At 36.2% G+C, this 23090-nt stretch overlaps 1 protein-coding gene across 10 annotated transcripts in view; it reads left to right on the forward strand.

The window, feature by feature from the left end:
- The window catches only part of LOC136029010 (nucleic acid dioxygenase ALKBH1-like), a 92811-nt gene that overhangs the window by 43335 nt on the left and 26386 nt on the right, over positions 1–23090 (forward strand). For 9 of the 10 annotated variants that reach the window (XM_065707024.1, XM_065707023.1, XM_065707030.1 and 6 more), the window contains exons 2-3: positions 9583–9718; positions 16687–16771. In XM_065707024.1, the coding sequence (XP_065563096.1) occupies positions 9587–9718; positions 16687–16771 (217 nt within the window). In that variant the 5' untranslated portion in view covers positions 9583–9586. The remainder of the gene's footprint in view (positions 1–9582; positions 9719–16686; positions 16772–23090) is intronic. The other variant, XM_065707026.1, reaches the window with a different exon arrangement.

Genomic DNA, 23090 nt, shown 5'->3' on the forward strand with positions numbered 1-23090 from the left:
GTACACCTGTGGTGTCACCAAAGACATATGCACAATATCTCAAAAATGGTTTAGGAAGTTAATTTGAAACTGTCATGGTATGTTTTAAAAAGAATTGCAAGCAAAACAGGTGGCGTGCAGTGTATCAAATGTAATAAATGGTCTCATTTTAATTGTGGAAGAACTAACTACTCTAATGACTTGAAGAAAACCTCTGTGTGTGTAATTTGTACACAAAAAAATTCCCAAAAAACCTTTACTCTAAAAAAACTGAGGTTGAAAAATAATAGTCCAAAATAGCTAAGTAACAACTAAAAAAAATCCAGGATCTACTTAAAAAGAGCACTATCTTCCCAATAGAAAACTTGTCATCTAAATCTCCAGGCACTCCTGGTGATGCACTGAGATTTATGGATACTATAGAAAATATCACTGAGGAAAGAAATGACTGCTCAGGTCCTGATCTGAGCTGCCTCTTATGTGACAAACTGACAAAAGACTGCCCTTCGTTTGATTGTCTTATTTGTTTACACTGCATGTATGCGGCCTGCACTGCAATTGATGCAGACATAGTCCTTGCTCTGCAGAAACCCTCGGGACATTTCTTTCTTTTTACCTGGGAGAAGTGCTTAAACCAGGGTAATATAACCAGCTCTAAAGTTCTCAGTAATAATGTATCTGTTCAATGCAGTAACTTTGTTACTAGTCAAACCGCACAAACCGACCTACAGTATTCTCAGTCTCTGCATACAGATGAAGAGGGTCTTACAACAGATCATATTCCTGAACAATGTGTCTGCAGATTTCACATAAGGCGATGCTGTAGAAAGGCAGAGAGTTGCACGTTTCTCTATATTTGCGTGGATTATTTCAAAGGCATCTGCCGCGATGAGTGTTGTACTCTTCCTCACAGATCTCTGTGTAAAAAAATTGCTCATGGCCTTTGTTTCATGAACTGTTGTCCTAATGTGTATCTCACTTCCCACAGAAGGGAAAAGCTACGTTCCAATACTGAACTGCGAATTGCAAAAAATTCCACCTCTGTCAAAACATGGTTGCCAAAGACAACAATTTACAGTCTCGCTTATGAGCTTGAAGCTCAAACCACTTGTCTTAAATCAGCCAATGCCCCTCCCCCCTCATACCAACCACTCGTCATGAAACCTTGGAGAAACTAGCTAGAACCAACATCTGCCAGCCTTCCAGCAATATATCCAGTACTAACAACCAACTAGTTTGGAATTTCAAAGAAATCAAAGATTCACCCACCCCTCAAACCATGTCTTCCAAGTATCCCAACTTGGAACCGATTCTTCTTCTTTTTCAGCAGGCGGGGGCTTTTCAGTCGAGACTATTCAGCCCTTTTCCTTTTGACTCACTCTGTGACCTGAACAGAGCTACAGAGTTGGTTGATCTTATTTATCTTTTTTCTGCTCAGATTTCTTGCAGTAAATCTTTTGATACTAGGAGTATTTTTTGCATAAGGAGTATTAAAGCATTTTTTGCTATTTCATCTGCCTTATGGTTACCTATGATACCCAAGTGGCTTGGGATATACTGGAGATGAGTTAAAATACCTCTTGAAGCGAGAATATCAATAATCCTAAGACAAAGAAATGTGTCAATATCCATCTTATACTGAGAAGCTGAAGAAAGCAGCTCAAGGCTTGATAAAGAGTCAGAATATATTATAATATTTTTAAAATTAACAGTCATATATTCATTAACCATGAGGAACTCTAATGCCATGATTATGGCATTTATTTCGGCAGATATTACAGATGCATTGTCGTGTAATATCTCGCCTAAAGCAATGTTATGGGTTGGAATAAACGCTCTGCTTGCCACTTTCTCATTCATTTTGGAACCATCAAAAAAAATTTGGAAATTGTTTTTATATGCAACAGTATTGAGCTCAGAAAAATTTTTCTGTATAAAAGCAGTGAGGGTAAGTTCTTTGCTCCACTTTGAGAAATCAGTTTCTATTGTGGGGATTGACCAACTCCATGGGGGGGGGGCAATGTGGGTGCAATAGATTTTACTGTTACTGGGAACTTCTTCTAGGTATTTGCATATTCATTTGCAATGTCTCTAAACATAGATGGCTTTCTTAACCAGTTAGTCAGGGTATGAGAATCATTGGCTTCAATTTTTGAAAGGTAATTAATTAGAAGAGATCTTCTTCTTTCATGTATTGGTGATAGTCCACTCTCAGTAAGCAGAAACTTAGTATTTGTTGGTTTCCTAAGACCAAATATGAGACAAATTATATCATATTGTGTTGTCAATTTTTGCATATGGGTCTTAGCACAAGCACCATAAACTATGAGGCCATAATCAATATGGGGTCTTATATGTGATTTATAAAATTGGAGTAGTGTTTTCTCATTACAGCCCCAAGGTGTGGCTAGTAGTATTTTTACTATTCTTGTTTTCTATAGCATTTTTTTTATTGTGTTTGTGATGTGAAGGTGGAAGTTTAGTTTTTGGTCAAGTATGAGGCCTAGATAATTAATTTGATTGTCTTCTAGAATAAGTATTCCATTTAGTGTTAGCCTTGCATTAGGATTATTTTACTTATGGTGGAATTGGATAATTTTGGACTTGGTGGGTGCAATAGGTAAATTGAACTTATGAGAAAACTTTTCAAATTGGAAAAGTGCATTCTGCAACTTTGAATGTGCAATCTCAAAGGTGTTGCCGGTTGCCCATAATACCAGATCATCAGCATACTGTAGATTGGTATGTGGGAGGTTCATGTCCCAGAGAAATAGGGGAAAGAGGAGGCATTTCAGGACTGCACCCTGTGGAAGGCCTTTGGTTGTTGAAGTTTTGGGTGAAGAGGCTGAACCTACACAAAAAATGAAACTTCAGTTTTCTATGAAAGATTCTATGAAGGATACAAGTTTGGGGGGGGGGGGGGTAGTCCAAGATTTGCAAGTTTAACTAAAAGAATCTGGTAGTCAACATTGTCATATGCTCCTTCAAAGTCTTGGAATGCAGATGTTAGGACATTATTTTTTGATAGGGATTCATTTATTGCATATGTTAACAATATGAAAGTATCTGTTGAGCAGTGGTTTTTCCTGAAGCCAGTTTGAGAATGTGGTATCAGATTATTCTTCTCAACAAACCATAACAGCCGATGGTAAATCATTTTCTCTATTACTTTTCCCAGCACAGGATAGATAAGATAAGATAATATTTATTTTCAAAAGACTATCACAAGCTCTATAGAGCCGAATTCGCTTTATATGTCAGTAAAAACTAAGAAAAAAAAAATTCAAAACAGTACATTAAGTCAGTCACTTAAAATTAAAAGTAATTAAAAAGCAAAATCATCAAAGATAAAGGGCAAATCAGTAAACTTAACGATTAAATTACAAAAACATTGCAGTAAATAAAAAAAGAATAAAATCGGCAATAGAGGAAATGGGAATTTGGCAAGTACATAATCACGAATTATTTATTAAGGTGTTCCAGAATAAAGGGTATAAAACTTTTGCGAAACCTTTCTGTAACAGCATGGATTGGAGAGTAAGTAGGGATAGCTAAGAAGGCTGACCAGGGGAGTCGGAGTCTAATGGGATTGTGGAGTAATCATTATAGGTCTGTATGACTCGGGGTCATGTTTATGTTTATTTTTATTTAAAATTGGTAGGATAGATGAACATATCCAGATATTAGGGAATGTGGATGTAGCCTGCAAGGCTATAGCAATTTAGGAGCTCCTGCTTATACAAAGGGGTAAGATTCTTTATCCGTGTAGGGTGTATATTATCATAGCTACTTGTAGCATTGGCCTTGATATGTTATATTGCATTATTCAATTCATGTATTGAGAAGGGGCGGTTTATATACTCTGTTTCTGGTCGGAGCTGGTAAATTGGATTTGTCAAGATTTGAGTAGTGAAATTTTCATTTTTAGGTGTTAGCTTTTTTGAGAAAAGGGTAGTAAATAATTTTGTCTTTTCAATGTCATTGTTATAGGGAGTATTCTAATGTATTAGTTCATACAGAAGTGGGCTGGGGGATGTTTTTTCCCACATATTTTGCTTATAAGTTTATGTATGATTGGCTCACATGTTTCTCTTGAAAGACTGTTTGCAAAATTATTCCAATAATTATATTTAGCATTAATTATTGTTCTCTTAAGATTAGCCCCTGCTTGTAATTTACTTAAATATGTAGTAGGGGATGGTTTTTTAGGTATGTTCTCCTAGTTGCATTTTTTATTCTCCAAATAATTTGGCAATCTTTTGTCCACCATGCTTTAGGGGTGTGTTTAGGGATTGTTTTCCTAGGTGATGTTTTGGGTATAGCATGATTGGCTGTATTTGTTAGTATAGATGTCATAACTTCGGCATGTGTGTCCGCTGTTACAACTGAGGTATGTGAATTCTGGGTGACATAGAATTTCATCATTAAGCTTCTTTCTAAATATGGTCCAATTTGCTTTAGTGTTGACATATTTAGGGATATGTGGGGGAATTTTAGCTGGTTCATTTAAAGAGGATACTATTGCAAAATGGTCAGTGTATAAATTTTCAATTTTCTTTATATAAATTTTATTCAGTATATTTATTGACACAATTAGGAGGTCAATAGTTGAGTATTTCCCACTTTTGGGGTTAAAATATGTATTTAGATTAGGAGGGGTAGCAATTGCTAAATCGACATTATTTGAAGTCAATCTTTCAATAAGCTTACCAGCTTAGTTGCTGGCTTGTCCCCCCACAGAAGACTTTGGGCATTAAAATCCCCGCAGATGATTATGTTTTTAACACATTAGAATTAGTTATATAAGTGAAAAAATCCATGGCATCTGTAGTCTGGCTATTAGGGTTATAAAGGCTTAATATGTATGTTTTTGTATTATTTATCTAGACATTGAACATCAATAACATCAACATCATTTGAGAAATCTGGGAAATTAATACCCCAAAAATTTAATATTATTATTTAAAATTATAGCTACGCCACCTCCTTTTCTCTATGAAGACCTATCCTTTCTCAGGATTGTATATCCTGGAGACTTTGTTTGTTGGTTTTTAGTCAAATGCGTTTCCTGAAGGCAAACAATATCAATGGAATTATTATTCATAAAAGATAAAAGTTCATGTAACTTATTTTCTGAAAGTGATCTTACATTCCACTGAAGTATTGAGATATGCTGCTTTGTTGTTTTAATTTTCATATTTCTGTGTATCAATGTTGAGCTTTGCTAGGAGTAGAGCAAGATCTTTTTTTGCTTGGATATGCATGTGATTGGGTAGGTACAATCTTGCCAATTCGCTTATGATTTTTACTTTTTGTGGTTGTTGTAGGCTCATTGACTGTACTACATTAGAATTTAATATAGAAATGGACATGTTAGGAGTTATTTCATTTGGATTTTCATCTGACTTTTTGTTGATAATTTGATTAATTCCCGATAATACTTCTGATTCATCTCTACTTGGGAGAGGTGGCCATTCTGATCTTCTATCATTGCTTGCAGAGGCTATATGGTTTGTCCAGGGTGAATCTCTCTTATAGGAGTGTGAGCTGGGTTGTTTCGAGGAAGGAGTCTTATTGGGGGGTGCTTGATGCTTTTCGTAGAATGGTTAGTCTGTGGGTGAGAGGGTAGGGTTGTTTCGTAGAGTTTTCGGTCAGCCGTGATTTAGCTAGATTTGCTTCCATTGCTGCACACAATGGGTAAGGTATTTTTTTTTTTCTGTTGCTATTTGGAGTGTTAGTGCTCATTTTTTATATATAGGGCATAAAGTTTTTCTTGTAGAATCGTGGGGACCGTTGCAGTTGATACATTTTTAACTGATTGTTTTTACAATTTGTCATTCCAGTGGGGTGGGAGCTTTTACAAGAATTGCATTCATGTAATGTTTCACTGCATGTGTTTTTCGTGTGTCCTAGTTTTAAACATTTTCGGCATTGGATAGGTTTTTGCTTGTAGGGTTTCCTTTGTCCAAAAAGGAATACCTGATCCAGGTTATTATTTTCTTCTCTTAGTGTGAATAAGAAAGACTTAATTAACTTTTGGCCATTGCCATCTGGTTTACCCAATTGGGTTACATCAGCTTCTGGGATTGGGTTACCAGTTCTGTCAGAGAGCCCTTCTTTTAGATCCTGAATAGGAATTTCTGGAGAGATGTTGTACACTACTATTTTAGTTGGGTTTTGGTTTGGGGTCCAGAGAACAGATTTTATTGGTATGTTAAGAAGAGATTTTGAATTCCGTAATGCATCTTCTGATTTAGAATCTTGGAGGGCTATTAGCAGAGATCCATTACGGTTAATGTTTAATGAGAACATTGATTTTAACACTTTAAAGATTGCAACCCTCAAGAGAGCTATCTTTTTTATCTCAAGGGGGGTATCTGGAGTGTTTTTGAAGTATATTCCAAGGTTTTGTGAGGGGAATGCTGGATCATGGAGAGGGGTATTATTTTTGATCGGGGAGATTTTTTTCCTTTTTTTGGAGCTTCTTGATAGGACCTCTTGAAATTCAGTTTAATAATCATCCTGTATAATGACATACGCCCCCACTTCTACCATTGTATTATTCAATGACCCCTCATGTGAGCTTTGAGAAAGTTGATTTGACCAACCAAGAGATTGAACGTTTTCTGTAGTACATGGGGTAGGGTCCGGGGGACTTTTTTGGGGGGTGCTCTATGCATTGCCTATTCAATGTGCTGGCAAGGAGATTCGAGGCTGCAGTGTAAAGCCCTTCTTTCATCCCTATGTATTTCCGAAAATACTATTATCAAATATCTGGTCACTTATGAACAAATTAGAAGAGGTTGAACTTTGCTTGAAGAATGAACTGGTTGATATTGCTTGTATCTGTGAATCATGGTCCCCGACTGAAGGTGTTGTCGCATTTGAGGGATATGATACCTATTTCAAACCTAAAATGACACCCGATGATATTACAGTAACAATTGGTGGTGGTGTTGGTATTATTTGTTGATTGTTTATAAGAAATCGAGTTCTCACTTTCAGTAGTATACCAAATAAGTATGGTTTTGAAGTATTTGGGTTGTAGTACAGGCCTAAGAAGCTTCCCAAGGAAGTGGCATCACTGATATGTGTTGTTTACTATCCGCCCTGTGGCCCCTATCGTAGAGACCTTGTGAATTACTTACAGAATTGCACTAATAATGTACGATCCTTGTATCCTAATGCTGGTATCATAATGTGTGGTGACTTTAATGAATTAGATGCCAAATGGCTAAGTAATTCACTATCACTTAAGCAGGTTGTCAATGTGCCCACAAGAGGTAACCATATGTTGGATCTCATTTTTAGCAACTGTCCTGAATATTATAATACTCCAGTTACTTTACCCCCATTAGGTTTGAGTGATCACCTGTGTGTTGCTTGGACATCCAATCATTTTTATCCCAAATAGACAAATAAATAGTGTGGTGTACAGGCCTTTCACACCTGAATTAGTAAACCTCTACAAGAAATGGCTCACAGATCGTGACTGGCGTGATACTCTTTCACTCTCTGACGGTGACAAAATGGCAAGTTTATTCTGTAAGGGAACTGTTAGAAAAATACTGTGAAATTTTCCCACAAAAAAATATGTGAAATCTAATGATTAACCATGGATTACTCAAGAGATTCGGAATAAGATAAAAGTGAGAAACGAACTGCATTCAACTGGACTCGTAAAAGATTTCAAAAGAGTAAGAAATTTAATTGTATATAAAATAAGATGTACACGTAAGCAGTATGGGTCTAAAATAATAAGCAAAATATATAAATCCAACCCAAGGAAGTTCCATGATTTAGTTCAGAACATTATTGGCAAAAAAGTAACCAGAGTTGAAGTAAGAGACGTCAATGGTAAACCCCTGTTACCTAGTGAAATGAATGACTTTTTTGCATCATTTTGTGAAATTCATCTGCAACTAAGAAAATTACCACCGAATGATTCAGTTTCAAATATCCCTATACTAGAGATTTGTTTAGTTGCTAAAAAGTTGAAGGTACTTGATTCTTTAAATTCAGTTATCCTAGTGAGATACCGATTAAATTGATTATTGAGTATGCTGATATTTTATATACTCATTTAACGGCAATTTTTAACCTATGTTCTATTGATGGCGTTTTCCCATGTATTTTTAAACAGGCGTATGTAACGCCAATCCCCAAATGCAAGGCACCTAAAGATATTACCGATATGAGGCCCATTTCGAAAACACCAGCTCTCTGAAAAGTATTTGAAAGTTTTATTTTCGATTGTTTATTTGATGACATAAATGATAATATTGATTCCCAACAATTTGGATTTAGATCCAGGCAAATTACTGTTCATTATTTGGTTGCATTGCTGAATACTATCCTTAAGCACTTAGAAAATAATGGGGCCGATGTTGATCCATTATTTGCATACATAGTTAAGGCTTTTGATAGTCTTGATCATAATGTAGTTGTGGAAGAAGTAAAGGCAATGGGTGCCCATCCATTTGTTGTACGAATGCTCGCTAGTTTTCTTTTTGAAAGTTCTCAGCGTGTCCATCTCTCTGATCATGAGCCATCTGAATTTGTAAATATTTTTTGTAGTTCGCCACAAGGGACTAAATTAGGCCCGCTTTCTTTTCTTATTGTTTTTAACCGTATTTTAAAAACAATTTGTGAGCGTTTTAAATTTTGCTGATGATTTAACTGTTTTATCATTGCGACTAAGCCCTCCGACTACTGAACAGTCTGACTTGATCGAAATCTATCATGATCTAAAAGCTGAATTAAGAAAGGTAAAACTGACGGTCAGTGAAACTAAGAGCTCTAATATGACGTTTTCCTTCCTAAAGGGTAACAGCCACTCTTCTCATAATTCCATACTGCCAACAAAGAAAACTGTTAAAATACTTGGGATACTTTTGGACGATGATTTAAGATGCAACTCGAACGTTGACTATCTGACTAAAAAAGCGCCTTGCTTTTACATTCATTTTCAAACCTAAAAAGATTTGGTACACCAACTGAGGTTTTAAAGTCTGTATACTGCAGCTATGGTAGACCTTCTCATGAGTATGCATGCCCTGCTTGGCATCCAGGATTAACAAAAGATCAAACAGATAGACTTGAGACGATACAAAAAAGAGCTGTGAAAATTATATTTGGACAAAACTACTCAACTTACGAGGATGCACTGAAACAACTCAATTTGGACTCACTTGATAGTCGTAGACATGGCCTAACATATAGATTTGGACTAAATTGTTTGAATTCCCCAACTCATTGTCGTCTACTACCCAACCTTGAGAGCTTCCCAACTGAAGGACCAGTTACTAGACTCTGACAAATAAAAAAGAACTGTCCACAGTTTCTGACTTGCTCAGCCTATAGTACTGGGAGATATCATAAATCATTTGTCCCATATTTTACCCGTCATTTTAATAATATTGACACGTCTAATATTTAATGTTTGATTAATATGTGTTTGATTAATATAATGTTTGTTTAAATTTTCCTGTGAGTGTTTTTAAGGCATAAATTATTTTTGTCATGACATGCTAATGCTAGCTCCGGCTATTGTAGTGAATAAATATATTCTATTCTATTCTAATGTGAATTCTCTGGTTTTAGATCTATGGATGACAATTTCAAATTGAAGTTTAAGAATGTAAGGAAGCTCTCTACACAGGAATATAAAGAAAAGTCTAAATATCCCTTTGACTTGCTAGAATTACTGGTAGACACATCAATTAATGATCACCTTCAGGTATGAAATCAAATATTATTAAGAATATATTTACTAACTTCCCCAGGAAAGCCACAAAATTACTTACTGAGGGTTGACTCTTTGTTGTGAAAGACTGTAAATGGACTGAAAGTTCTGGGAGTGTTAATGGTCTTTGATACTATAAGTGAACACTAAGACTTAAATATACTCTTTATCATTCATTTTAATATGTTTATTTTAATGCATTGCTGAAGAATGGGAGACTTCAGGGAAATTGTTTTCAAGAAATAATGCCATCTTATATTCTGGCAAACAAAGAAAAAGTTAGAAAAATAAATTTCTTTTAAGGTTTGAACTCCTACAAAAGATTAGATTCTAAAATTCACTTTTCCTGCTTTTGCTCTGTTCTTTTTCTTTTGTTTTGTCCCTAATTTAAAAATGACCCCCTTCTGAAATTTTGTTTTATGAAAAAAGGCTAGAGTTCAGGTATATTTGAGTAGAGAGATAGTTGATTGAGAGTTAAAATGTGCTCATTGCAAATTCAACAGAATACAGTATCTCTGAGTAAGGGTTGAAAAGTTAAGTAGAACTTTTCTTCATCAAGGGATATGTGAATAGATTGTAAAAAGACATACATTTTGGAAATTGCTATTTTATTCCATTTTTTTTAATGAACTTACCCCAAAAACAGTATTTTTCGAAACCTAGGGAGGAGGGGGCAAGTAAACCTGGCTAGATGCATTAGCGGCTGTCCCAAGAAAATGCAACAGTTATGGGCATTATTTCTTCATGATCAGCATAACTCAAGTCTTCTTAAAAAAGCTAAGGTCAGAAAAACAAGGTAAAATACTCTTTTGGAAACGAGTCTAATAATCGAATTTTAAGTTCGAGCAGCCCTTTGCAGAGGCTATTGGATCTTGTGCCCTACTGTAGTTGTCATCTTATAGAGGATCCTCCCACAATGGTGTTCTGTATCACTGTGCAATTTTACCCATTGAAGGGAGAAATTTGTCACTCACAGGACGTGTCCATATGCTGCTTGGCCCTACTGAGAGTACATTTGGGGGACCTTCTTCCTCCTCTGCCTATATTTATGCCCCCCCCCCCCTTCGAGGACCCTTGGGACAAGGTCCCCCTTGGTCCGAGCCTCCTATGGAAGCACCCTATATATATGTAGGGTGTTACCCTAACCGTCACCTGGGGATGTGCTGAGTGGCCTGGGTACAGGATGCCACTAATAGTTTTGAACACAGGTGAATTGTAGATGTGTTGTGAATGCTCTAAGAAATTATAACTGAGAGCAAGGATTTTAGCGCTAGGTATTAAAATTTTATTCCAAACTTTGGATGGACTCTGTGCATGGACGGGAAGCTGCAAATGGAATCTCTGGTTTAAACTTTTCTGTCACAATAAAGGCCATCTACCTTGCAAGCTCTTTGGTCTAGTATAAATCTATATATATAGTCGGCTATCAATAACTCGAACCTCGATAACTCGAAATCTTCAATATACCGAATTATTTTCAATCGTCTTATAAAAACCTGTCTAAGTTATAGAAAAACATGCATAACTCGAAAGAATTTTGCGGTTATATTTTACCTCTGGAAGTCAAAGTGACCCGAAAATTGCCTATGTAATTCGAAATTCAGTAGATAAGTCGTTAATTAATTTTCACTATACCACCACAAGTCAAAGTGTACCTATGTGTCTCGATTTTATTTTCAATAAACCTCTGTTAGTTGTTGTTGTTTTGAGTTTGACGCGTTTGACTAAGAGGTCATATGCGTTCGTATTACTCAAATATTCTGTGCCTTCTGTAATCACTAGCTTGCTTCGGTCTCACTTCAGTCAATATTCACTGGACCAGAACATGTATCACTTAACTTACTAATGGAGGGAGGTTATTCACCTGCAGTAACTGCCTGCGTTGAGAAGCAAGAAACAAAATACTGCAAATATGCATTGTCATACAGCAATTAAAATACACATACAGCACAATTATAATAAATGATACGATTTTACACATTAAAACCTGTCTCATACAACCAAATATAAAAATTTAACCAGATCAAATATATCTAAAATAATAAATAGGATAACTCTAAAATCAACTATTATATAGGTGAAAAAAAAAACAACTTAAAGGTAATGAACTAAACCAGTAGTCTTAACAAATCTACCTAAAATGTTTGTGCTTAGTCATTTAGCCCAAGGAGGAGACGTGTGGTGTCCCAGAACAGAACGCATTGTGAATGTTTTAAATGCCTTCTCAGAGCAATTTCTTAGTACTTCCCTCTCTTTTTTATATTTTCTACAGTTAAAGATGATGTGAGGTATGTCTTCATACACTCAACATGTGTCGCAGTTGGGGGATGGGGCCATTTTCCACTGGAATAGGGTTGATTTTGTCTTTGCTTGGCCACATCTAAGAAGAAATAGGCAATTAGAAAGGATGCAAGATGTGAGGTTCATTTATTTTGATGGCTGCTTATAATCATAGGGATCCAGGAGCTGGATATGAGAAGAATGGAGCCAAGCCTCTTCTTCTACCAAAATTTTTAAACTGATTGAAGACAGAAATTCAGGACCAGTAATAGGGGTGTTACCAGAAATAAGCAAGTAGAAAGGATGCAAGATGTGAGGTACATTTCTTTCGATGACTGCTTATAATCATAGAGATCCAGGAGCTGAGTATAGGAAGAATAGAGCCAAGCCTCTTCTTCTACCAAAATTTTTAAACTGATTGAAGACAGAAATTCAGGACCAGTAATAGGGGTGATACCAGAAATAAGCAAGTAGAAAGGATGCAAGATGTGAGGTACATTTCTTTTGATGGCTGCTTATAATCATAGAGATCCAGGAGCTGAGTATAGGAAGAATAGAGCCAAGCCTCTTCTTCTACCAAAATTTTTAAACTGATTTAAGACAGAAATTCAGGACCAGTAATAGGGGTGTTACCAGAAATAAGCAAGTAGAAAGGATGCAAGATGTGAGGTACATTTCTTTTGATGGCTGCTTATAATCATAGAGATCCAGGAGCTGAGTATAGGAAGAATAGAGCCAAGCCTCTTCTTCTACCAAAATTTTTAAACTGATTGAAGACAGAAATTCAGGACCAGTAATAGGGGTGATACCAGAAATAAGCAAGTAGAAAGGATGCAAGATGTGAGGTACATTTCTTTTGATGGCTGCTTATAATCATAGAGATCCAGGAGCTGAGTATAGAAAGAATAGAGCCAAGCCTCTTCTTCTACCAAAATTTTTAAACTGATTGAAGACAGAAATTCAGGACCAGTAATAGGGGTGATACCAGAAATAAGCAAGTAGAAAGAATGCAAGATGTGAGGTACATTTCTTTTGATGGCTGCTTATAATCATAGAGATCCAGGAGCTGAGTATAGGAAGAATAGAGCCAAGCCTCTTTTTCTACCAAAATTTTTAAACTGATTGAAGACAGAAATTCAGGACCAGTAATAGGGGTGATACCAGAAATAAGCAAGTAGAAAGGATGCAAGATGTGAGGTACATTTCTTTTGATGGCTGCTTATAATCATAGAGATCCAGGAGCTGAGTATAGGAAGAATAGAGCCAAGCCTCTTCTTCTACCAAAATTTTTAAACTGATTGAAGACAGAAATTCAGGACCAGTAATAGGGGTGATACCAGAAATAAGCAAGTAGAAAGGATGCAAGATGTGAGGTACATTTCTTTTGATGGCTGCTTATAATCATAGAGATCCAGGAGCTGAGTATAGGAAGAATAGAGCCAAGCCTCTTCTTCTACCGAAATTTTTAAACTGATTGAAGACAGAAATTCAGGACCAGTAATAGGGGTGATACCAGAAATAAGCAAGTAGAAAGGATGCAAGATGTGAGGTACATTTCTTTAGATGGCTGCTTATAATCATAGAGATCCAGGAGCTGAGTATAGAAAGAATAGAGCCAAGCTTCTTCTTCTACCAAAATTTTTAAACTGATTGAAGACAGAAATTCAGGACCAGTAATAGGGGTGATACCAGAAATAAGCAAGTAGAAAGGATGCAAGATGTGAGGTACATTTCTTTTGATGGCTGCTTATAATCATAGAGATCCAGGAGCTGAGTATAGGAAGAATAGAGCCAAGCCTCTTCTTCTACCAAAATTTTTAAACTGATTGAAGACAGAAATTCAGGACCAGTAATAGGGGTGTTACCAGAAATAAGCAAGTAGAAAGGATGCAAGATGTGAGGTACATTTCTTTTGATGGCTGCTTATAATCATAGAGATCCAGGAGCTGAGTATAGGAAGAATAGAGCCAAGCCTCTTCTTCTACCAAAATTTTTAAACTGATTGAAGACAGAAATTCAGGACCAGTAATAGGGGTGATACCAGAAATAAGCAAGTAGAAAGGATGCAAGATGTGAGGTACATTTCTTTTGATGGCTGCTTGTAATCATAAAGATCCAGGAGCTGAGTATAGGAAGAATAGAGCCAAGCCTCTTCTTCTACCAAAATTTTTAAACTGATTGAAGACAGAAATTCAGGACCAGTAATAGGGGTGTTACCAGAAATAAGCAAGTAGAAAGGATGCAAGATGTGAGGTACATTTCTTTTGATGGCTGCTTATAATCATAGAGATCCAGGAGCTGAGTATAGGAAGAATAGAGCCAAGCCTCTTCTTCTACCAAAATTTTTAAACTGATTGAAGACAGAAATTCAGGACCAGTAATAGGGGTGATACCAGAAATAAGCAAGTAGAAAGGATGCAAGATGTGAGGTACATTTCTTTTGATGGCTGCTTATAATCATAGAGATCCAGGAGCTGAGTATAGGAAGAATAGAGCCAAGCCTCTTCTTCTACCAAAATTTTTAAACTGATTGAAGACAGAAATTCAGGACCAGTAATAGGGGTGTTACCAGAAATAAGCAAGTAGAAAGGATGCAAGATGTGAGGTACATTTCTTTTGATGGCTGCTTATAATCATAGAGATCCAGGAGCTGAGTATAGGAAGAATAGAGCCAAGCCTCTTCTTCTACCAAAATTTTTAAACTGATTGAAGACAGAAATTCAGGACCAGTAATAGGGGTGTTACCAGAAATAAGCAAGTAGAAAGGATGCAAGATGTGAGGTACATTTCTTTTGATGGCTGCTTATAATCATAGAGATCCAGGAGCTGAGTATAGGAAGAATAGAGCCAAGCCTCTTCTTCTACCAAAATTTTTAAACTGATTGAAGACAGAAATTCAGGACCAGTAATAGGGGTGATACCAGAAATAAGCAAGTAGAAAGGATGCAAGATGTGAGGTACATTTCTTTTGATGGCTGCTTATAATCATAGAGATCCAGGAGCTGAGTATAGGAAGAATAGAGCCAAGCCTCTTCTTCTACCAAAATTTTTAAACTGATTGAAGACAGAAATTCAGGACCAGTAATAGGGGTGTTACCAGAAATAAGCAAGTAGAAAGGATGCAAGATGTGAGGTACATTTCTTTTGATGGCTGCTTATAATCATAGAGATCCAGGAGCTGAGTATAGGAAGAATAGAGCCAAGCCTCTTCTTCTACCAAAATTTTTAAACTGATTGAAGACAGAAATTCAGGACCAGTAATAGGGGTGATACCAGAAATAAGCAAGTGGAAAGGATGCAAGATGTGAGGTACATTTCTTTTGATGGCTGCTTATAATCATAGAGATCCAGGAGCTGAGTATAGGAAGAATAGAGCCAAGCCTCTTCTTCTACCAAAATTTTTAAACTGATTGAAGACAGAAATTCAGGACCAGTAATAGGGATTTGAGCAATCAGGCCCAGTTGGGAGGCTTGTTTTGCAGCCTGATCTGCTAATTCGCTTCCTGTTATACCACAGTATGCTGGAACCCATATAAATAGAACAGATATACCCTTTTTTTGCAAGTTGTGTAACCGAATTTTCAATATCAATGGCAACATTTCTTGCTTGATGTTGCTGTTGTGAGAGGTAATTCAGAGCTGACAGCGAATCAGTGCAGACGCTATACTTCTGATGTTTGATCTCTGTTTTCTTGATATGGCTTGAAGTGAAAACTTAATTGCCATAAGCTCTGCAGAGAAAATTGTCAGGTTGGGGGGGAGGTAAACGATAGGAAAGAGACAGGCTCTGGGAGGGAATAACTACTGCACAACTGCATTTTGTTTCTGTCTGTGTAAACTTGGATGTAGTCCTGATATTCTGCTAACTTCCCCAGGAATATGATCTTCATTAGTGCTTGGGGAAGGTCCTCCTTTTTCCAATGCTGATCTTATGAACAATCAATTCCCCATTTCCTTTGGAGGCACTAGGAAAATCATCATCATCGTGGGAATGATCCCCTGAGGGCTGGGGTATGCATGTATCTACAGCTGCAGCCATGATGGTGAGTTATAAATAATTTGATTGAATATTTTGCGTAGGCATTTTTGCATGTGATACGGGTGTATTGCAAAAAAAGTTGATGATAGCACATTCCCAAATCTTGTTATTTAGGAATCTGTTTGATGAATGTACTGAGATCTTAGGCTCTTCTGCTATTTCGTGAGATGTCAAATGCAGATTGGACCTTGGGGAATCATTCACTTGGGTTACTAGGATCATCATGTGTTGTCCATAGGCTTAATGGACGCGTGTAATCTTTAAAAGACTTTTGAGAGTATCTAAGATGTCCAGAATCACATAAATTTACTTGCAACTCAGTGAGTTCTTTGCACAAGCCGTAAAATTATTTTTGTTTGTTCTATGAGCATAATTTTTCGTTTTTTTTTTTTTTTTTTTTTTTTTTTTTTTTTCATGTTCTATCACAGTTGTGTCTTAACAGAATTATTCGTCACAAAAAAAGAAAATACTGTGGAATGAGCCAAACTATACCAGGTTTAACTAAGTATTGCGGGGAATCTGTTATTCATATACAAAAGTTTTCAGTTAAAAAATTGTCCAGTGGTTTTTACATGCGTTTTCTTTAGGAAAGAGCTGTAATTTAGAGATAGATAGATATAAGAATTACTATTTATTCTTTTAGAGTCTTACAGAAGGAACAACAGTAAATGAACTGGGACTGAAAAAGCCAAGTTTATGGAAAGCATATACCTCTCGTCATCATAAAGGTAAGCATTTTACATTATTTAAGAACATGTTTAGGATAGAACCTAGATTAACAGGCGTATATACCATAGTGTTATAGTATTTCCACCTACAACACTGGGTTAAATACCAAAGTAAAAATAGATAGTAGATAGGGAGTTAGGCGTATTCCTTCTGGGGTATTCTCCCTTCACCGTGGAAAATCCGCCTGCCTGTGAAAGTTCCCCTAAAAAATCTTCCCCGGGGAAAATCCCCTTCTCCCGGAATATATCCCCCGCAGTAAATTCTGGGCCGGAAAGTCCCCCTCCCCCATATATAGTCGCAGCAAAACTGAGCAGCCAAAAAAGATAGTTTTGGACGATATTGGATATCGATATATCGCATAAATATCGAATATCGAAACTTAAATATCAATATCGAAACGATATTATTTTGGCTTTTTCTGTTATATACCAGTGAACGTCCAAAAGAAAAGATAAAACATAGAAAATTGTTTCGCAAATGACTGAGAAGAAGAATAATCTATTGCGAAAAGAAGAAGAAGAATTATATAGCGTACTGCCTCATACATGCTGATACACAATATGTGCAAATTTACCCATAAGTTTGTATAGCCCGTTCTCAAAATGTGTCTAGTGAGGATGGGCTTTCAAATGTTGCCGAGAACCTCAAAAAGGCTTGGCTAGACAAAATACCTTCTAGGCTTATAGGCCTTGTTCAGATCACACTCTTCACGATTGCCACATACCTTAATCCGTGTTTATAGAAATTATATATTACCCCTGACGATCCTCTCCAAGTTGAGAGTAAAATAGCAGGATACGTGGATTAGGCCTTACTGGAATATGTATCAGTAGATGCAATTGCAGAATTTAGAATCAAGCCAGTTTGTGGGGTTCACATGATTAAGTTTCAGTAGACAATGGAAGACAAGCTTCATCTGCAGCTGCATCTATCACGGCTCTCTAGTTTTGAAGAGGAAGTCTTTAGTTCCAAGAAAAACTGATCCACTGAAGTCGTCGAAGTCTTGTGATTTAGGTCTCAGAAACACCTATACAAAGTTGTCATGAAATTATTATCCATGCCCGCCACCAACGTCCTCTCTGAGAGTGAATTCCACCTGATTAGCTAATCAAATAGTTCGTGGTAACATGCTGTAAGTAAGGAGCAAACCGGCCAAATAGCAACCAAAACTGTTGCACACGGAATTTTAAAACAACAGATACATCAGTTGAATTGGATTTTTATGGCAACTCTTGATATATAAAATTCATCAAGTTTTATGTGCCCATCAAAAGCTACGATCCTGAGAAAATTCGCACGATTTTTTAGAAAGACCGGGAACGCCCTTAAAAATTCAGTTCATCTTAATAAAAATTACAGATTTGGCATACCAGAGAACCATAGTGTAAGGGATTCTAGCTTCCATCTGAAAAGATGTGAAATTATGTAAATTTTGCCAGAAGAAAGATCACGGAGGCGTGTTGATTTGCTCTGTTTTATGTTTTTTTGCCAGAATGATTGTATAAAACAAATAGTCATATAGTCCATGAAGGAAACGGTTTGACTGGGAACAACTTGCAAGAGAAACAATTCTTTTATTATGCTGCTTAACAACATGTGCTGATTCCGAATATGCAAAGCTTGTTCATCTAGTTGTTTCATAAATTTTTTTTTTATGTTGAAGTCGGTTTTAAGGGGGTGAATTTCGTGTTTCCATATATAACCGTACAACAACAAAATTGATGTTTAGAATAGTGTAATAGATCACAGTGACTATGAAAATCACTTTTACTTGAATGTAAAATTGAAACTTAGGTTTTTTGAGATTGAGGTTGATTTTAAGGAATTTTGATTCTTGCTTCCATGTAAAGGCGCACAACAACAAAATTAATGTTTAGAACAGGGTATTATATCATGGTGACTATGAAAATCATCTTTTTATTTACGTTGAACTACAAATTAGGTTTTTTGAGGTTGAGGTTGACTTTGAGGAGATGAAATTCGGTTTTACATATAAAGACGTTCAACAACAAAATTGATATCTAGAGTAGGGTACTATATCACAGTGATTATGGAAATTAACTTTGTTTGAACGTAAAATTAAAGCTTTCATTTAAATATTCCATCAGTGTTAAACCACGCTTAATCTGAAAGTAACCGCTTTTAAAATGTAAAATGACAACTATCACCCAATTCGATGTTTTAACTAACAACTAAAACAGTCTCAACTTTTTCAGTTATATAATGCACAAATGTTATAAAAATCGAAATATCAATATTCACAGATCTTCGTTATCTTCCAGATCATCAACTCCGAGAAACTCAGTTGTAACACAGTTAGTACAACTTTTTCCCTTGCAAGCTCCACAAGCCTAGGTGCATTCCATGCTATTTTTTTTTACAGCTGCATCGCATATTTGAGCAGTCATTTTTTCAGTTACAGTGAAAAACAGCAAGGGGAGATTTGGGGGCATCTGGGAGTTCACCAAAGATAGAACAGTATAGTCCATTCTGAATTAACCAACCGAACTGGGTAGGGTCGAGATTACATCCCACGGTTTTCCACGATCTAATTTGCTAATAAACTCGAAATGAGTGGAAGCTGCAATCATCACTAGTGGGAGAGAGAACTTCAGACTCAACATACGAAGCCGATGCTTTGAATTTCTTGATGAATTTGAGATGACACAACTGATTGAGGGTTGGAATTGAGCCTGGGCACTTATATAAAAGCATCATTGCTTTCTCCCCAGCTGCTGAAACGTGCTTCGTGGATAGTGGGTCGATAAAAGCTTTAGCGCATTCGTAAAGCTCATCGTTTTCATCAGAAGCTGTAGTCCTGCTGACTTTCCAATGCCATAGACACGAGAAGTTGAACCAGGCCCAAGGAAGGCGTGGACATATAGGACTGTGCTACAGATATGAGATCCAAGTTTGGGTTTCGTTGCATTTACATCCCAAATCCTATTCTTTGAGATTCTAGCTCGAGGCTCAGAGTAAAAGTAGATCTCTTGGCTACCTGTCTCTGCGTCATAACATAGGAGTATAGGCAGATCTTTGTCGTCTCCAGCCAGGACAGTTGGCATAAAAGAAGCAGATCGAACTACAGTTAGTAAAATGAGAAGATCAGTGTCATCTTCTGCCTGGTATACCTGACGCCCAGCTTTGGTCAGGTACTCACTGGTCAAAGCTATGATTGCTTTCTTGTTCTTGAATTTGCTTAGGAACACTTCTGTCTTTGTAGAAAAGACCATATTCCTGTTAATTTGATCTGCGGGTATGATCGTGCCCCTTTTCGTCTCTAATGGGTTATGTCTTTGATTTAAGGTGCTTGGTTGTATCCGTTGAAAACACCGACGTCCTTCCGTGCAACGTAGTCAACGTACTTCTGGGAGATACTATCATAAGCAGATTTTTTCCCCAAAGGATTCGCTGAAGCAGTGCCCCACCATCGAGAACTGTATGCTTGTCACTTAAATCTTTATACGAAATCTTCAGTTTTTGGCTGCTGCTCTTTAACTAGACGCCACATTGCATCGATGAAGGTGGGCTTATTGGCTAATCGTGGAAGTCCATTTGCTTCAAAAAGTGACGAAGGTGGTGAACACAATTCATACTTAGAGTATGATTCCAAATTATCGTTGCTATTTCCAGCAATTGTCACCAGCCGTTGAAACATCAATGCTGGATCAACGGCAACTGACTATCCATGAATAACTGGTGCAGCCTTATTAGCAAGTGTTACGGCCACTGATGTTTTCTTGAATGTGTACGTGTTGATGTTTTCCCCCGCATGCTATTCATGATTTCCTGTCCGACGGATCTAGCTGTGTCGACTTTAACTTTTTCATCAGTCTTAACTCCAGAAGCAATGGCTCGCAAGATCAAGTATTCTGCGAAAGGGGTAATCTCAACTAGAAAGCAAAGAAGCTTGTTATTGTCGTGGTTTTCGCACTCAATCCTCGACTCTGTAACTCCTTGTGCTGTTCGCATGTCTTGTATTGGACCTCGGCAAAATTTTGCGTCGACAAATTAATTACACTGCAAGTTGGTGCCTAAATTAACCAAGTCAGCCTCTGCAACTCATTCATGCCACTTCCCCTTATAAGGCCTCTGTTAGTTCTCAACGAGCGCATAAGGACCTGCTCAATGACCAGATCTGCCGACAGACCCGCCCAAATTTTTTTGGATCTGTGGATTACATATCCCGTTCTGAAAATTGTTAAACACGTTGGAATTGGTAGTTTCCAGCTCTTTCATATTTTGCAGGTACACCCTGGCAGACTTCGCATATAGGAAGTGGCTGGACGCTGTGAAATACGGCAACATAGCTTCAATTGCCTGAAGATGAACTGATTCCAGTTCCCCGTAAGCTCTGTCTGGATAAACTTCTTCAATATGTCTATCATTTCTATATATTGTATCCAAAGTTTTGCCTTACACGACCTTTTCGAAAGTGATAGTTTAAGAGAAGATAATTTCTTGGCGATTCCTGCCAGAGACAGATTTTCCTCTATACTTTGCATGTCTGTAAGACCTCTCCTAAAACGACCCTTTCTGACACCTCCACTATTTCTTCTTTACAAACGATACAATTCTTATCGACAATTTAAAGCTTAAAGTAGCTTGCTCAATATTTGTCGTTCAACCTAAAAAGAATATAGCTAAATCTAATCTGATTTAATTTCTCTAAAATTAACGTGCTAGACTAATAGAATACTCGATGCATTTAAAGGGTAGTAGGGAACATTTTTTGCAATTGTTGGTTTTTTAAACTTACCAGATTAAGAAACTGATGGAATCTTTAGATGAAAGTTTTAATTTTAAATTCAAATAAAGGTGATTCTCGTATTCACCATGATGATATGACTTCACTTTTGACATCAATTTTGTTGTTGTACGCCTTTACATGGAAAGACTAATTTCACCTCTTCAAAATCAACCTCAACCTAAAAAATATAAATTTTTGTTTTACGTTAAAATAAAGTTGATTTTCAAAATCACCATGATCTTTTACCCTATTCTAGATATCAACTTTGATTTTATACGTATTTGTATGGAAAAACAAATTTCACCTCCTTAAAATCAACCTCAACGATTTTCATAATCACTTTCCAAGGAGGAATTTTCTTAGGGGGGAATTTTCCATGGAAAAAAAGGTGGATTTCCTGGCATTATTTGAAAAACGATAAGAAATTAAATAAAAAGATGAATTTTTTCAACTAAATCTAAGGAGTAATATTAAAACTTAAAATGAACAAAAATTATCCTGTATATGAGGCAAATCTCCCTCCTCAATGCCTCGCTCTTTACGCTAGTTTTTAATTTTCGTCCTAACTATTAAAGAACAACTCCTGAAACACAAGATCCGTCTAATTAGAGTAAGGAGATTGTTAAAATACAGAAAAAAACTTTTGCGTGAAGAGTAAGGTATTGAGGAGGTGTTATTCCTTTCATATATATATATATATATATATATATATATATATATATATATATATATATATATATATATATATATATATATATATATATATATATATATAAATTTTTTAGTTTTTTTTAGTTTTAGTGTTGCTCCTTACTTTCAGTTGAATTTTCTTTTTATTTATTTAATCACTGAAAGGCTGAGCGAATTCTCAGGGGAAAATATTGATGTGTTGCTGATTTGAATAGTCAAAAATAGCCAGTAGCTTTTTTTTCTTTATCCTGAGCCCGAGTAATTATCAGGGTTTTTGTAATATTCGTTCATATACTAGAAGACATTCTGTATTTATTCAAAATTTTGGAAAAAAAATTGTACAAAATACTATTTTTGTTATTGAATTTTGCCAAACACTAAAGTTAATCTGAGCAAAAAAAAAAAAAAATGATAAGAAATATCAAAATCCATATATCGAGTATCGAGTATCGAAAGCAAAAACATCGATATATCGTTTAATCAAACTATCACCCAAAACTAAAAAAATAAAGTATGACAGATAAATGTATGACAAGTAAAGAAGGAGTTTGGAATATTCTACCTATTTTCCAAAATGCAGGCAGAATGTATGGTGTAGAATATTAATACAGTATTCATTTTTGCATTTTTATTGTTTTAATTTTTTCCCCTTTTTTTGGGAATCGAGCTATGATGTCAGGGTAAATTGAAGGTTAAAGAAAATAATCTAAAACTGTGAAATTAGTTTTAATTGTAGAAGAATTGTCCTGTGATTGAAATGTACCGAAATAACAGGCTGTGACTAAGAATACTAATACTTAGTTTGCAAAACTTATACTATACTTAACTAAAAGCTCAATGAGACGTAGAAAATTTGGGCACTAAAGTATACTCTTCGA

Source organism: Artemia franciscana, chromosome 7, assembly GCF_032884065.1.
Source record: "Artemia franciscana chromosome 7, ASM3288406v1, whole genome shotgun sequence".
NCBI lineage: Eukaryota > Metazoa > Arthropoda > Branchiopoda > Anostraca > Artemiidae > Artemia > Artemia franciscana.